The 15,004-nt window shown below is 51.0% G+C and overlaps 7 protein-coding genes across 7 annotated transcripts; 3 read left to right on the forward strand and 4 right to left on the reverse strand.

The window, feature by feature from the left end:
• Positions 1 to 10: 10 nt before the first annotated feature.
• Positions 11 to 716, reverse strand: VTN49DRAFT_736 (uncharacterized protein; the record flags this gene model as incomplete). The annotated part of the gene is made up of 3 exons (XM_069415620.1): positions 11 to 273; positions 322 to 407; positions 571 to 716. 3 exons carry the CDS (start codon positions 714 to 716, stop codon positions 11 to 13), a joined length of 495 nt encoding a protein of 164 aa, XP_069271096.1.
• A 112-nt stretch (positions 717 to 828) lies between these two features.
• Positions 829 to 2,623, reverse strand: VTN49DRAFT_737 (uncharacterized protein; the record flags this gene model as incomplete). The annotated part of the gene is made up of 2 exons (XM_069415631.1): positions 829 to 1,887; positions 1,937 to 2,623. 2 exons carry the CDS (start codon positions 2,621 to 2,623, stop codon positions 829 to 831), a joined length of 1,746 nt encoding a protein of 581 aa, XP_069271097.1.
• A 383-nt stretch (positions 2,624 to 3,006) lies between these two features.
• Positions 3,007 to 5,468, forward strand: VTN49DRAFT_738 (uncharacterized protein; the record flags this gene model as incomplete). Its single annotated transcript, XM_069415642.1, has 6 exons — positions 3,007 to 4,306; positions 4,361 to 4,438; positions 4,494 to 4,669; positions 4,724 to 5,244; positions 5,297 to 5,368; positions 5,420 to 5,468. The coding sequence occupies 6 exons, from the start codon at positions 3,007 to 3,009 to the stop codon at positions 5,466 to 5,468; spliced, it is 2,196 nt and encodes a 731-aa protein (XP_069271098.1).
• Positions 5,469 to 6,108: 640 nt separating this feature from the next.
• VTN49DRAFT_739 (uncharacterized protein) lies at positions 6,109 to 7,007 on the forward strand (the record flags this gene model as incomplete). The annotated part of the gene is made up of 3 exons (XM_069415653.1): positions 6,109 to 6,148; positions 6,203 to 6,305; positions 6,368 to 7,007. The coding sequence occupies 3 exons, from the start codon at positions 6,109 to 6,111 to the stop codon at positions 7,005 to 7,007; spliced, it is 783 nt and encodes a 260-aa protein (XP_069271099.1).
• A 547-nt stretch (positions 7,008 to 7,554) lies between these two features.
• On the reverse strand, positions 7,555 to 8,158 carry VTN49DRAFT_740 (uncharacterized protein; the record flags this gene model as incomplete). Its single annotated transcript, XM_069415665.1, has 2 exons — positions 7,555 to 8,026; positions 8,097 to 8,158. The coding sequence occupies 2 exons, from the start codon at positions 8,156 to 8,158 to the stop codon at positions 7,555 to 7,557; spliced, it is 534 nt and encodes a 177-aa protein (XP_069271100.1).
• A 2,254-nt stretch (positions 8,159 to 10,412) lies between these two features.
• VTN49DRAFT_741 (uncharacterized protein) lies at positions 10,413 to 12,557 on the forward strand (the record flags this gene model as incomplete). Its single annotated transcript, XM_069415676.1, has 2 exons — positions 10,413 to 11,473; positions 11,528 to 12,557. 2 exons carry the CDS (start codon positions 10,413 to 10,415, stop codon positions 12,555 to 12,557), a joined length of 2,091 nt encoding a protein of 696 aa, XP_069271101.1.
• A 130-nt stretch (positions 12,558 to 12,687) lies between these two features.
• VTN49DRAFT_742 (uncharacterized protein) lies at positions 12,688 to 14,345 on the reverse strand (the record flags this gene model as incomplete). Its single annotated transcript, XM_069415687.1, has 6 exons — positions 12,688 to 12,833; positions 12,905 to 13,579; positions 13,641 to 13,738; positions 13,829 to 14,004; positions 14,055 to 14,126; positions 14,184 to 14,345. 6 exons carry the CDS (start codon positions 14,343 to 14,345, stop codon positions 12,688 to 12,690), a joined length of 1,329 nt encoding a protein of 442 aa, XP_069271102.1.
• Positions 14,346 to 15,004: the final 659 nt, after the last annotated feature.

Raw genomic sequence — 15,004 nt, forward strand, 5'->3', positions numbered from 1 at the left:
TTCTGGGCTCTCATGTTTGAGTCGACCTTGTTAAGACTGTCTGATTTGCCGGCTCGGGGCATCCCGAGCCGGGTCTTTCCGTTTTCTTCCAGTACAGTTTGTGATGTTTCTCGGATACTTTTTGTCTTGGCTGTGCTGATAGTGAAGATTTCCCCTCTGCTATCGCGAGTACCTCGTGACTTTCACGAAGGGGACTCGCTCTGAGATGTTTTTCTCTGGTGACTTGGTTTTGCGCTTGTTTGGTTTTGTCTGTGCCGGTTCTGATGTCTCCTGCTGTTAACTCCCCGTAGAGTACCAGTTAGGATTGACTCGTGGCCAGACGGTTGAATACAAAAAAGTGTGCTTTCCAAAAGTGCTTTGATTGTATGCTACTCTCTATGTATGGTTGTTGAATGAAAATTTGATCGCTACACACAACGCGAAACAAAAGCCATGATCGTAGAGAGACTTTGATTTATCGGCCAGCTCAGACTTGCCTTTTGCCCGTCACCGGAACTCATGCGCCCAAAAGCGACACCCTTCACAGTCTCAGTCCTACAACAGCTCCGAAGCGAGGGACTCGCAACTCACAGGTCCATGTCCTTTTCCCTCGCTTCGCTGTGTCGCGCTGCAGAGGGAGAATTTAAGGGCGATGAACTGGAGTAGCGAGGTCTATTCGGAGTTTGCAGGATGGATGTGAAAGGGGTTTCGCCAATGGGCGTTGTGTGAGTCCTCATAAGTATCTGTGTTTGTCATCACTGCTGGCGATGGATTGCGGCCAGTTATTTTTTTTTTCCAGGCAAAAGGGATGAGATCAAAGTTTCAAGATCATCGTAGGTAACAAAAGTTCTAACTGAGAAGGTGCGTCCCTCGACTACGTCCGCTTTCCATCTTGGCCGTTCGAGCTCCGAATTGGATGGCTCGTTTCTTTTCCTTGGCCCTCTGTGCCAGACCCAGTTTGAGAGCTAACAGGCGGAGGACCTTTTTCTCAGAATCCAGATGCTGGGTCTCGTCATCTGGGTCATTCGTAGTTGCTGTTCCGAATCCGCATCGCTCCCATATCGGCGTCTGGTTTGCCCAGGCTACCAGCTCTTCGTCCAGATATGGGAAGCGTGCTTCCCGACCCCAGTGGGAGATTACGCGGTCGTCGCGACCGAGGTTCCGCTTTCCCAGACGACCAACGTCGAGAGCAACTTCGTCGATCAGTGCCGGAAAGCCACCTCGTGAGAAAGATAGACCATGCCGACTGTATCCGGCAAACAATTCGTCGGCTCCTAGGCCAGAAAGCAAAACTCGTGCTGGCGTCGTGTACGCCATTGTGGCAGGATGACTGTGCTGATCTTGGGGGACGTTGCCCTGACCGCGAGCTGCAAAATACAGCGCACATGCAATGGAGAGATCCATCTCCGTGTTGTGCGGTTTGATTAGCTGGATGACTTCGTCGCGATGGGACAAAAACTCGCTGTACGGTACATCCACCGCGACGAATCGCCAGCAGCGGCCGGGGCATACCCGTTGCAGCTCAGCATAGCCAGCTCGACCCGTCACTCGGTCGGGACAACTTTCATATATAGAATCTTCGGTCGCGGTACTCTTGCTTTTGGCTTGAGCGGCCGCGACGCGTGGATTCTCGAATGCGACGTTCAACAGATCGATTGGTTCGTTCGTGGGTAAGATATCATGTGCCAGCCTGGCAAGGACTGTACAGTCAAGACCACCAGAAAACAAGACCGCAATCTTTGCATCTGATGCGGAGGTACTGCCATGCAATTGTGGGATATTTTGAATACGGTGCTCGAGGGAACATCGTAGTCTCTGTTCAAGAGAAGCCACTGAAGGGGATGCAAAAGTTAGAGCGGGTGGCTGTGCTGTGGGGAGGGACCGGTTCATGGGGGGAAGAGGATTATTCTTGTCATATGTCAGTAGAAAACTGGCAATAAGATCCCAGGCTGCATACAAGAAAGTGAATTGTCTCGGTTAATGAGCTCCCTGACCAAGGTATGACGCTGACTTTGGACACCATACGTTTGTTCTGGTGAATGTCGTCAACGGCAGTTTGAGCGAGGTCAATCATATGCAGACCTGTGGTCTCAACTTCTTCAAACATGGTATCTGTCTTGCCGTCCGAGACACTGCAAATCTTGAGATTCCCATATTCATCTTGGCCATGTAGAAGGGACCTTCGTCCGATATAATCGCGGCTGTAAAAGAGCCTCGAATGGCAGCCATCGTAAAACACAAATGCAAAGGGCCCTGAAATAGAACTAATAAAACGGGTTAGGTCTCGAAGAGCCTCGTCAGCATCGGCCTTTTGTGAAGCATCAATGAACCCGCGGAAGATTTGCTCAGTGTCATTGCCCTCAACAGGCCAGTCGGATATTTTCCATGCTTCGCCATTCCAGCACAAGATCGATTGGCTCTTCGAGTCGACAAGCGGCTGCGTCTGAACGTGATCGCCTCGAAGTGCGAGGACTGTTGACACAAACGTAAGATACCCCGGCACCTTGTCCGGATCTCGGCCGCATGTTACCTGCACATGATGCGTCTGGAGGCTGTCTGGACCCCTCCTCCGCAGCCAAGAGCGCGTTTTCTCGTCTGGCAGCAGCGGCTGTTGTACGCTCAATGAGCAGTAGATGCCACACATGATAGCTGCAGCTTTCGGCGACTCCAGGCTGGGACGAGCTACTAAGCCTACTTCTAATGGAGGCGGCGGATGTTGGCAGAACGAAGATTCCGCCTGGGGGTGTGTGGATTTATACCTATTGTAGGTCCTGTAGATCGACGCAATGACCTCTCCTGATTTTTTATTTTTCCTAACAGTCCTGTAGCCAACATAATAGAGTGGGTTAGTCCCTCCAAATCCGTCCATGCGACAGCCAAATCTTATTTCCTAAGTGGATCTTTCTTGCCAGCTGATGACGCGAACCTAGAGCTTCCATCTTCCAAAGGATGCCGCTCTGCCCTGTCTGAACTTTACCGCCGGTAATATCGTCGCGAAGTGTCGCTCCGGAGTTGTCGGCTTCTAATATGTCAAACTCAGACTCTCCGACTGTCGACGTGAAGCAGCCCGATAAAAGTGCCTTGGATTCCGCCGGTCGGGATAAGGACACCGTGATCGTCGCGACATCGAAAGATACTCCTTCCATTACGAGCCATGACGGCACAACTGAAGCCATGGAGTCAGCGCCGGAACAGCTACGACATGTGGAGCCATCCCCTGTTGCTGAATTAGGTCGCGATACCCGGCCAAATGAAAATACAGAGGACTCGCAACGATTAGACACCGAGAGATCCCTCTCTCCTACGTCTAGGACATCGGGATCGCAGAATGATTCAGGAGCTCCACCTCCGCCCGTGCAATCTACGAGCTCATATGTCGATTCTACCGCGGAGAACCCCCAACCGTCGGAGGTCCCAGCTCCTTCGGGACCAGATGAGACCGAAAAAGAAGTCTCTAGGATAGTGGGGGATGAGGATAGTCGCGGGGACGCAGGAGGGAAAACACAGAATAATAGTGACGACCAGTCGGAGATCCAAAGTATCATGGAACAGTTCAGCGACGAGACAAAGGGCCCCAAGGAAACGGACATTATGTCACCGCGTATGGAGTTGGCGGAGAATTCTCGACGTTTTTCGAAACAATTTGCTCATCGACGAATGAGTTTGGAACACCGGGAGAACGGAGAGAGTGTGACGTCCCAGAACGAGAAGAAGCAGAAGCATCACTCTGGCGCGTCCCTTTCGCAATCATCACAGCAGCTTGCACACCAGGACGCTCGTGCTCCATCAGCTTCGCCACCCGCGTTACCGCCTCCGGAGCCAGAGCAGCCATTCGATTTCCATAGGTTCCTGGAGCAGCTTCGTCATCGTACAGCGGATCCTGTCGCAAAGTTCCTTCGATCATTCTTGCATGAGTTTGGGAAGCGACAATGGTTGGTGCATGAGCAAGTGAAGATCATCAGCGATTTTCTTGCGTTCATCACAAACAAAATGGCCCAGTGCGAGGTCTGGCGCAACGTTTCGGATGCTGAGTTCGACAATGCCAAGGAGGGAATGGAAAAGCTGGTGATGAATCGATTGTATAACCAGACATTTTCTCCCCTCATACCCCCGCCACCGCCTATACCCCGGAATGCTAGCAGAAGCAAGCGACTAGAACTAGAGCGACAGCACGGTCCTGGCAGGCGTGGCCAGCATCAAGAAGATGTTGAACGTGACGAGATCTTGGCGCAAAAGATTCGAATCTACAGCTGGGTGCGGGAGGAGCACCTGGATATCCCGCCCCTGGGCAACCAAGGCCGACGATTCTTGCAGCTCGCTCAACAAGGTATGATACCCTTCCAGACACGTTAAGCAGTAGCTCTAACGGACTGTCCTCAAGAACTCCTGAAGATCAAGGGATACAGAGCACCCCGGGATAAAGTTATCTGTATCCTTAATTGCTGCAAGGTCATTATCGGTGAGCATTACCGTAACCTCTAGGCCCAGCATCAGCTAATTCAGGTGTATTTTAGGTTTGTTGAAACATTCCAAGAATCCTGATACATCCGCGGATTCGTTCATGCCCCTTCTCATATACGTCGTTCTGAAAGCCAACCCGGAGAATTTGGTGTCAAATGTCCAGTACATCTTGAGATTCCGCAACCAAGAAAAACTTGGAGGTGAAACGGGGTATTACTTGTCCTCTCTGGTACGTGAAAACACTCAGTGTCCGAGATTTGCCCTGTCTGACTGGAAGATACAGTCCGGCGCTATTCATTTTATTGAGAACCTCGATCGGACAAGCTTGACTGTCAGTGACGAGGAGTTTGAGAGGAACGTCGAGGCAGCCGTATCCGCGATTGCTCAGGAGAACCAAAAGGCTGAAGCTGAATCAGCATCCCAGACACCTCGACAATCCTCTGAGATTGATCGGCAATCTCCTGCCACTCGAAGGGAGGACAGAGGATCTACCGAAGGGGACAATGCACCTGTTACCGGCTTATTGCGGACTATCCAGAAGCCGCTCTCGACTATCGGCAGGATATTCACTGATGAACCCGAATCTCCCGCGTTTCGACGTCAGGGAGATTCGGCCAGTCCACCGGTCCCTTATCGTCAGCCGTCCCCAGCCGGGCAGCAATCTTCTCGGCAGTCTCCAGACAGAAGACAGCGGACGGTTCCTCAATCCGTCTATGACGCCCAGGAGGCGGCGGCTCGACAGGCAAGTGCCGAGGCTGCCGAGGCCAGACGAATCCAGCGAGCCGAGCATCAAGACATTGTCGAGTAAGTTCTTCCGTCATTACGGTAGGGGACAAAACTGACTTTGGTGTCACAGAACCCTGTCCAGCATGTTCCCGAATCTGGACAAGGAAGTCATTGACGATGTGGTTCGCATGAAACAGGGCAGGTGAGTCTGGACACATAACTTTCTCGCGCATGGTGCCTAATTCTGCCGCAGGGTTGGACTGGCCGTTGATGCATGCCTAGCACTTAGCGCCGAGTCATGATCCGATGAATTGCCGGCGTTATTTCGCCTTCGGCAGGTCATCCATGTGTATACGGTATAATAGCAGCTTGCCAGAAACATGATACCAGGCACTATTAGAGGGAATCTGCAAGCACTAGGAGTACTTGACCATCTGAGCGAGACCTATTATTCCACCCTGATGTCTTGATCTTGACGAAGTACAGTAGGTATAAGTCATTCTCGATGGAATAATTGCATGTCATTATCAGCAATCCTCGACAGTGAAGTCGAGTATTTTGCACAGCATTTTCGAGTGGAGATACCAACCACAGTACTCTGTACGCTGTATGCTACGTCTTATTGTACGTCTTCAAAAGATCCGTAGATACTCACGGGGTGATGCGGAGCTGGCCTCACAAAGCCTTGGCGGAGTCCACGGACTCCGCGGAATCCTGGACAAAGATCTTTAACTCCATCTTGGTCTATCGGCGATTCCCCGATCAGGAGTCCAGGAACCTAGTCGATTACATAACATGGCCTTATCAGCACGTGACAACTCTTTCCAGCAAGATTGGGACATCATCTTCGCCTCCGAAGCTCGCTATCTTTGAATGTCAGCAGCATCAGACACAAGTTTCAGTTGCCTGTCGCCATAGAACAGTTTCAGCGATTGAGTCAACATGTCGGAACGAAAGGTTCTCACCAAGTACTACCCTCCAGGTATGTGCTGCTTTGCCAGTTTGTCGTGGTTTGAATAGGTCTGACTGGTTCCAGACTTCGATCCGAGTCAGATCACTCGGCAGAAGAGACCCAAGGGTGTTGCGCCGAAGCTCCAGACAGTTCGCCTAATGGCGCCGTTCTCAATGCGATGTAACACGTGCGTCGAATTTGTTTCCTACTCGTCCTGATGATCGCAGCTAACCAACGTACTGTTCACAGTTGCGGAGAATACATTTACAAAGGCCGAAAGTTTAATGCTCGAAAAGAAACGACAGACGAGAAATACTTAACAATTCCCATTTACAGGTTCTACATTCGATGCACTGGGTGCTCAGCAGAGATCTCCTTCAAGACAGATCCGAAACATATGGACTATGTTTGCGAAAGTGGAGCAAAGCGCAATTTCGAGCCATGGCGCGAGGCAAAACTTGCCGAAGAAACGGAAGAGGAACGATTAGACCGACTGGAAAGAGAGGAGGCTGAAAAGGATGTCATGAAGGAACTGGAAGCCAAAGCGCTTGATGCAAAGACGGAGATGGCCATCGCAGATGCGTTGGATGAGATTCGTGTTCGGAATGCGCGGCTGGACCGCGCACAGCAGGCGGCTGCGAAGGACGAACAGAGCATTGTCGCGGATTTGAAAGCCCAGGAACAAGAAGCGCAGGAGCGCGAACTTGCCGAAGCTGCCAGGCGGGCATTTGAGACTGCTGCCGGTGAGCGAGTACGCCGGATTCCGGAAAGCGAAGAGAGTAATGCAATTGATGCTACTCCGCCGGCGCCTGTGCCATCGTTCGAACGAACCAAGAAAAAGAAGAAAGACGGCGCACCAATATCTCTGGGAATCAAGCGAAAGACTTAGGCAATATAACTCGAAGAGCGTTTGGTAATGGAATCATGTTACTTTGTGAATTGGCATACTCGGGCGTCTGGGATGTAGTGATGGTCATGCATGATCATTAGCAAGTAATGTATAAATATACTGTCTTGATACATACAATACTGTCGGCTAGAAAGCTGTCCGTTCAACTAGAATCCTTCTAGAAATATGTGTGTTATTGTACGATATAGTACGAATCCATGTTCGTACTCGCAGACTGCTTCTGTACCGGGGCGTGTCCCAGTAGCCTTTCTGTGCGCGAATGATATACCTAAACCCTTATAGAACGAGATAGAAAGTTGTTAAGCTCAGTCTCGAGTAAACTTTTCAAGGCAATTTACTCATGACAATCAATTGAACAAGGTCAAGTCGAATTGAATAATTGATACATTACTAGGTCCATCAACAGACATGCGAACCATCAATAGTGGCGTCCATATTATGACATGACATTATACAGCCATTACCATATTCCCTTCATGGCACTTCATGCAGGTATACTTGAATGTCGCTCAAACTTAACTGGCGCTTACAGGGCAAGAGCCAGACCCACGATACCAGCCGCGCCGGCCACGCTCATGCCCAGGGCGTTGCCAGTTGGTGCAGGAGCAGCATCGGTGGAATCGCTGGTCGAAGCAGCCTCATCCTCATCGGAACTCGACTCGGTTGCCGACTCGGTGGTCGAAGTCTCGCTTTCCGTGGTCGTCGACTCATCAGAAGAAGTCTCGGTGGCAGACTCGGTGGTAGAGGTTTCACTCGCAGAGCCGGAGGTCGTAGCGGTGGTGTCTCCAAGAGTGGCATAGGCACTGGACAGATAGGACTTGACATCGGGCGGCAGGCTCGAGTACCAGGCCGGCGTGGTGCCAGCTTCAATCTCACTGACGATGGAGCCAATCACAGTGGGAGTCGCGAGAGCCTCGCTGATAATGTCAGACGGCACCGCCGAGTACAGCTGCGACAGAATAGACGCGGGAGGCAGCTCAAGGTTGCCAGCTCCTCCCCTGCACCAAATCATTAGCCTTCTGTCCATCGCAACCATTGGATCAAGAACGACCGGGTCATGCCACTTACTCTTGGGCCAGGCCGGCGCCGGCAAAAGCAAGAGCAACAGCGAGAGAAGCTTTCATCTGCATGGTGACTCTGGAACCGTGGAACGATTCGGGCGGTAAACAATGGAATTGAATTGGGTTGGATATTGGACCACCGAGTTACGACGCCGGGATTGAGGAAAATCGAGAAGCGAACAGGAGACAATCGATGAGGTAGTTATTACCTCTTATATGTGCTGGGGGCTGGCGGCCAAGCTCACCACTGGCGCCGATGGCGTAATATGGGCTGGTGCAAAAGCTGCAAGGTTGCAGTCAATGGGGGTTTCTGCGGAGGTGGAGCTCCTGAAATCCTGTTCCTGTCCCTACCAAAATTGTCCGGTAAATTATTAGCCTAGGGTCGCCTCCTACCAAGGATTTAGGGGTACGAGTGTCCATACCATGTCGTGTTAACGATGACGTGTAGATTCAACTTACCCAGCGAGGTCCCCCATCTGCCATGACAGGGTCTACCTCCATCTGGTCAGGTCTGTTCTTAACTTCTTGCAAGGTAAGTTACGACGTCAGTACTGGTACCTCCTGAGGCATTATTCAGCCAACCAACCTGGATTTCATGCGGAGGCCACAGACCAGGCCAGATGCTTAGTAACTCCGTCCGCCACTCCGCGGGGACAGCGCTGAATGGCTGGACTGGTCGTTCATTTTTCATGAGGGACACTCGATTCGGTGACTATGGGTAAGGTCGAGCGACTCATACCCCGCATAACCTATTCCGGAATAGGCGACAATGCCATAGGGTTATTTCCACCGTCGTTTTTCTTCCGGTGCGATCCTATTGCACACGCTCATGTATTTACACGGTGCCTGTCCATTTTCTGACTAGTACGACGCACCCGATTCTTGGAGCCTTGGTGCCCCATTGGTCCCCTTTGCTTTTACCATTCCACTGCGGATGTGCACATTTCCCCGCCGGCCCTGGTCAGGGGACCTTGACAGTGCTCGAAGGGGTTTTCATTTTTCCCCCTTTTACCCGTGTTGAGCACGCCTGAAGACGACTCACATCATCAATTCCATCAAGTAAATGACTTTGTCGTCGGCCGTTGATAAGAAAAAGTGCACACGATGCACAGGCGCTTCAATGCAACGGGAATCGAGATACATTCCGCTAACCTACCCACCAACGGGCCAGATGCATGGACAAAGAACACGGCCTTCGCACGAACAGGGGTTTCGGTGATCCAAGCATGTCCCCAGTTTGCACGGCCCGAAAGCAATCAGTGTTGCTCGGCTTGCGAATCGGATGATAATGCGGAGGAATATCCGGTGCAAGAAAGGCTCATCAACGGCCACAATAATAGGTTATTATCAACCTATCAATATTAACTACCAAGGGCTGCTCCATGTGTATTTCCTTTGTTGCAGCTTCCCGTTTCCAGTAGGAAGGAGCTGACGCCATCTCTTCATGATTTCATCGTCCTGGATGTCCCATTCATCTTCCGATGGTGCAGCCATGCAAAGCATCTCCCAGCGAACAAGGCTCGCAATGACTTTGGAGTACTACGATAAGAGCTATTACTTATGAGCAATCACATTGGAGTTCAAAGCAATGCGTCGAGTTTTGGTCGCAGGCACAGGGGCGGATGGTAACGTGTCGGTCAACTGATCGAGGAACACTTTAGGGGTTGCGGTCGTACCGTAGTGAACACATGATCCATACGTCTTTCTACGGCACTTGATGGAAATAGCATACGGGGCACATAGCACGTACTGTAGTTCCGTCCTCGACGGATCTCCAACACGGATCTCCGGCTTCTCCAACGAAAATGACTGCTCTCCTGAGCTCAGATCTCAGAGCTGGACGCTCGGGCCGATATATGGCGCTAGACCATATGGGGCTAGTGAGCTAAAGCCAAGACACTAGTCCCAAGAGGGCAAGGGTATACTGGAGATCGTCGAGGAGCACAGTGGAAATAGGGGTCTGGCGGCGTGGAGCCGTCGAACCAAAAAGACGGAAACCTTGGCCATGTTAACCTTTCCTTATTCCGGTAAAAACTTAATCGGGCGCACCTGTGCTAGACTAAACGCAGCTAGCTGGCCATTGGAGCTGTCCTTCGAACTGTGGCGTGAGTTTGGGACAATCAAACTCACGCTGAGAATGAACTTTGTGTAGATACTTCGCGCTCCCGTCTGTCGCTGACAAAATTTGGTCTGCTCATCACAATGCAGTGAGATCTAGGGGACACGGGTAACACTTCCTTCCTGGTCTCTCCGACTCTTTTAGGGCTTCTAATCAGCTGCTCCTCGGTCGCTCATCGTCCTTTTAGAATGAACGACACTCAAAATGAGCGAGCTGTCCACGCCGATGATGTTCGCCTGCGAACGCTGCTACTCTCGCAAAACGAAATGTGATCGCCGGCTACCGCAATGCACTTCATGTGCCAAAAGCCGAGCCGTGTGTCAGTACGCAAACAAGCGACGGGATCGCCAGTTACAACAAGAATACACTCGCTCCATCGAGGCGCGATTACGCGAGCTGGAGCGTGAAAACGAGCAGCTCAGGGGCCAGTTGTATGCCCAATCCCAGAAAACGGAGCAGACTGCTAGCCCATCCTCGCGGCAGTCCCCGAATGATCCCGATGATGTTCGGAAGATGGAAGTGGAAGACTACAAGTCGCCCGCAAAATCGGTGACCCCCTTGCCGCGTAGTCCGTGCGAGGAGCCACGGTATCTTGGTTCGAGCAACGGCGTCGATTTCGTCGATGTTGTTGAACGTGTTGTCGACTCGAAACATACCGGGGGCCTGTACTGGCGTATTGTTGACAGCCGGGGTACTCGAAATAAGGTGGCTTTACCATCCGTCCCTCAACCGCCGGCTTTGGTCGACGAGGCCACGGCCATGCCCCTGATTAAGTCGTACTTTGAGCATTGGCATGTGACGTTCCCACTGCTCTACAGACCAGCGTTTATGCAGATGGTGCAGCGAATGTATGCGGACCCCGATGTGTATCGCCAAGAGGCCGCGTGTGCGTTTGCGTTTGATATTGTCCTTGCTCTGGGATCGGTGCCATCCAACAGGGTTGAGTGGTGCTTCAGTGACGCAGAATTGCATTTTGCTCGCGCATTGACTCGTTTGCAAGAAGTTTCCACAAAACGTGATATCCGGTCGTTGCAAGCCTTGTTGCTGTACTGCAAGTATGGCATACATGCCAGCATGCGAGACACATCACGCGAGATGTGGGAGGTTCTGGGCAAAGCCACACAACTCTGCATAGAATTGGGTATGCACAACAACACCGACAAAGTGCTACCCAAATGCGAGACTCATATTACGGGACCCCTTCCGGCATCGATGCTTGTTGAAATGCAGCGACGATGCTTTTGGTGTTATTATAATTTGGAGAGGTCGGTACAACACTTTTCGAGGTGCTCCCCAGACAAGGGACTGACTATGTCCAGAATCGTGAACATTTCTCTTGGTCGGCCATTGTGCCTTCAGGATGATGACATTAGTGTTCCATTACCCTCAACGCATGACGATGACGCGCTTAATCAAGAAAATATACCCCCTCCAGTGACATCACCTTTTTTGCAACATATTCGGCTTCGCCAGATACAGTCAAAAATTCATCGAATGATGTACACAAGTCGGTCTGTACAAGGCCTTCCTCTGCGTGACCGACAGGCCATTCGACGGGAGATTTTTGGGGAGCTGGAGATGTGGAAGAAGGAGACAAGTCTTTTATCTCTGCCGCCGACAGAGCAAGCTCCGTCCGTCTCCACGGTGTTTCTGCATCCAAACTGGTACCAAGCCGTGTACCATAGCGCGTGCCTGATGCTTTTTCGGCCGTCCACAGCGTTCCCTGCGATGGAGGGATACGAATCGGACGGAGAAGTGGACAATTGTTTGGAGATTTTGTGGAATTCATCTCGACAAGTGGTCGCAAATTACTTTGAACTCCTGCGAGTTCGTCATCTAAATTACTCGTGGGTATGCTTGTATTCCATCATGATGGCGGGTCTGGCCAATGTCTACAGTGTTGGATGCTGCGCGCAGAGACGCAAGCGCGGAGTGGAGGGGTTTTTGCCGTCCTACTTTGACGTCGTCTCGGATGTTCGGGACTGCTCCAACATTCTTACGGCGATTTGCGAACGATGGGACGATGCTCGAGGTCCTTGTGACATCTTTAACCGGCTCAGCATGAGCGCTCTGAGGGAATTGAGCCTAGTGAGCTTTTCGTCTCCTCCGAGCCATCCAGTGCCGAAGACGGAGGAGGCGCAGTTCTCGGAGGCCAAAAGCCAACAACCACTGCATCAGGAGCCGCACTTGCAAGGAGACAGGCCGCCTACTTTGGGGCTTATGGCAACACCAGCGGGTTATGGAGAATATGCTTCAGACGCTTGGTTCTCGGATTATGATCCGAATGCGAACTTTCAACAGCTGTTCCGAGACATGCAAGATTCTATCAATTCAAGCGGATATATGTAGGCTAAGAAAAGAAAATTGCAGTTGCGGGGAACGCATTTGACAGGAAAGGGTGGGAAAAAGTCCATGTAGATAATCATGCCTCCAGGCTAATGCTGAATGGCCAGAAGAATGGGGTCGGGTGCATGCTGGTCTAGTAGACAACGCCATCATTTCGAAGCTGTGAGATTATTTTTGGTGAAAACCCCAACTCCTGTAGCACCTCGTCGGTATGCTGACCTAATGCCGGGGGCCCACTCTTGATTGATGGTTTCGATCCGCTGAATTTTACCGGCATACCTACAAGGAGTGATTGTAAGTTAAGATGGACGTTATGTCGCACTGAAATGACGAGAAAAGGGAACTCAAACCTAGGACTTTAACCTCCCCCGACCTTGTCTCATCCTGTTTCACAGTTTCCACCATCTGTCTGGCCAGAGCCTGAGGATGCGAGAAGACGTTTTCCAGTGTATTGATAGGACCATATGGCATCCCGCTGCCATGGAATTTCTCGAGCCATTCGTTCGTTGTCCGCATGACGAAATAATCGTTGAGAAGCCGTATTAGCGCCTTTCGATTTTGGATCCGAGCATCATTCGTAGAGAAACGAGGATCATTCGCCAAACGCGCATTCCCGAGTAGTTCGCAGAGTGTTTGGAATTGTCGATTGTTAACGGCGCCGACGACAAGATAGGAATCCTTCGTCTTGAATGCCTGGTACGGAACAATTGTCGGATGTCCAGTACCCCATCGACGAGCTTCTTTGCCGAGATTCAGCCAGGACATGCCGACATTGGCCAAGATCGAAATCGTGCTTTCGAAGAGAGACGTGTCAATTTTCTGCCCGGTGCCAGTTCGTTCCCGTGCTAGTAAAGCCGAGACAATGGCGCCGTGGAGAAAAAGTCCGGTGCAGATGTCCATCAGCCCAACGCCAGGTTTTGTCGGAGGACCGTCCGGTTCGCCAGTGATGTGAAGCAATCCGCCCTCCGCGGCACCGATTACGTCGTATCCAGCCCGTTGAGCATAAGGACCATCAGCGCCGTACCCTGCGAAAAGTCGAAAAAGTCAATTTCAACCGTGAACCTTGGTTGATATCCGCAAACGAACCGGAGATACTCGCCAAGATGATGGATTTATTGACACGCTTCAATGCATCATACCCTAGACCCATTTTATCTAGCTTTCCAGGGATGAAATTCTCGACTCTATACTTGCGTTAGCTGTCGTCAAGATAGTCAAGATAGTACAAGTCCAATAAGCACTGATGCCAGTCTCGTCTTTCCCAAGATACTTACACAACGTCCGCTCTCGCTGCTAGCTTGAGGATGATGTCTTTGCCTTTTTCGGTCTTCAGATCCACCGCAATCGATCGTTTGTTTCGATTGATGGAACTGAAATACAGAGACGTATGCTTTGCTTCGGGCTTCCAGAGTGCATCCTCTCCTTCCTCCCTCCATAATCGCGTGTCGTCCTAGAATGAAGTTAATAGATACTTGAGAGTCGTGACGGTGACAAACGTACGCCTCCTTTTGGATGTTCGACCTTGATAACATTTGCTCCGTAGTCTGCCAGGATCTGCGTGCAAAATGGGCCCTAAATCTCACATTAGCAACAGCCAACCAGGGCCGATTGGTCAACTTGGAGCCATACTGCAAGCACCCGCGTCAGATCTAATATTCTGACGCCACTGAGAGGTCCAGCATTGATATCTGCTGCTGCTTGCGAGTGAAGCCCATGTGTGCCAACAAGAACACGAGCCCTAACAGAAGGTAAAAAGGCTGTTTGTATTAACCGCGGTGTCAAACTCTGCATGCTAGAAGCGGATTGACATTCCGAGCGTAAGACACGAATTATCAGATCAAAGAAATGACTTCAAACATGGAAAATAGTAACCAATGCAAACAAGCATTCGAGATTGCCTCGTTACTTGCAGCAGTTATTTTGGATAGGTTATGTATTTAACGATGGTTCTTTGGGCCCCTTCGCCCCAACGGGCCAACTTGAACAGCTGGCGGGATGTTTCACGCCGAAAATCTTGTGTTGATCGGCCAAAGTAGGCTTCGCTTGCCGACCTGAGTGAGTAGTAGTTCGTCGGTTTTCCCTAATGTGCAATAACGAAAGCTCTACGGAGTACTCCGTAGTTAATCGTCCAAGAATTCGCAAATAGTCAGGACGAGCGGACTACTACTCCGTGCTTACTTTCTCCCATTACTGATGTTTTTGTGATCCATGTTTTCAGAGTCAGGTAAAGAGAGGCGTGCGCTAAGGGCTTTGCAAGTGCCAGGTGGAGACCAGATCTCCGCACATCGTCATCCACGCGTTGGTTGAGCAGCGAATGGCGATGAGTTACATTACAGTAGGCCTGTGCTACCAGCCTTGAAGATATCAGATCGATATACGGAGTACAGCTATCGGACTAGGGGACCGATGGACCACATTGCTGCAATGGCCTGACCTTCCTCATTGCAACA

Source organism: Thermomyces lanuginosus (genome assembly GCF_041956635.1).
Source record: "Thermomyces lanuginosus strain ATCC 200065 unplaced genomic scaffold VTN49scaffold_19, whole genome shotgun sequence".
NCBI lineage: Eukaryota > Fungi > Ascomycota > Eurotiomycetes > Eurotiales > Trichocomaceae > Thermomyces > Thermomyces lanuginosus.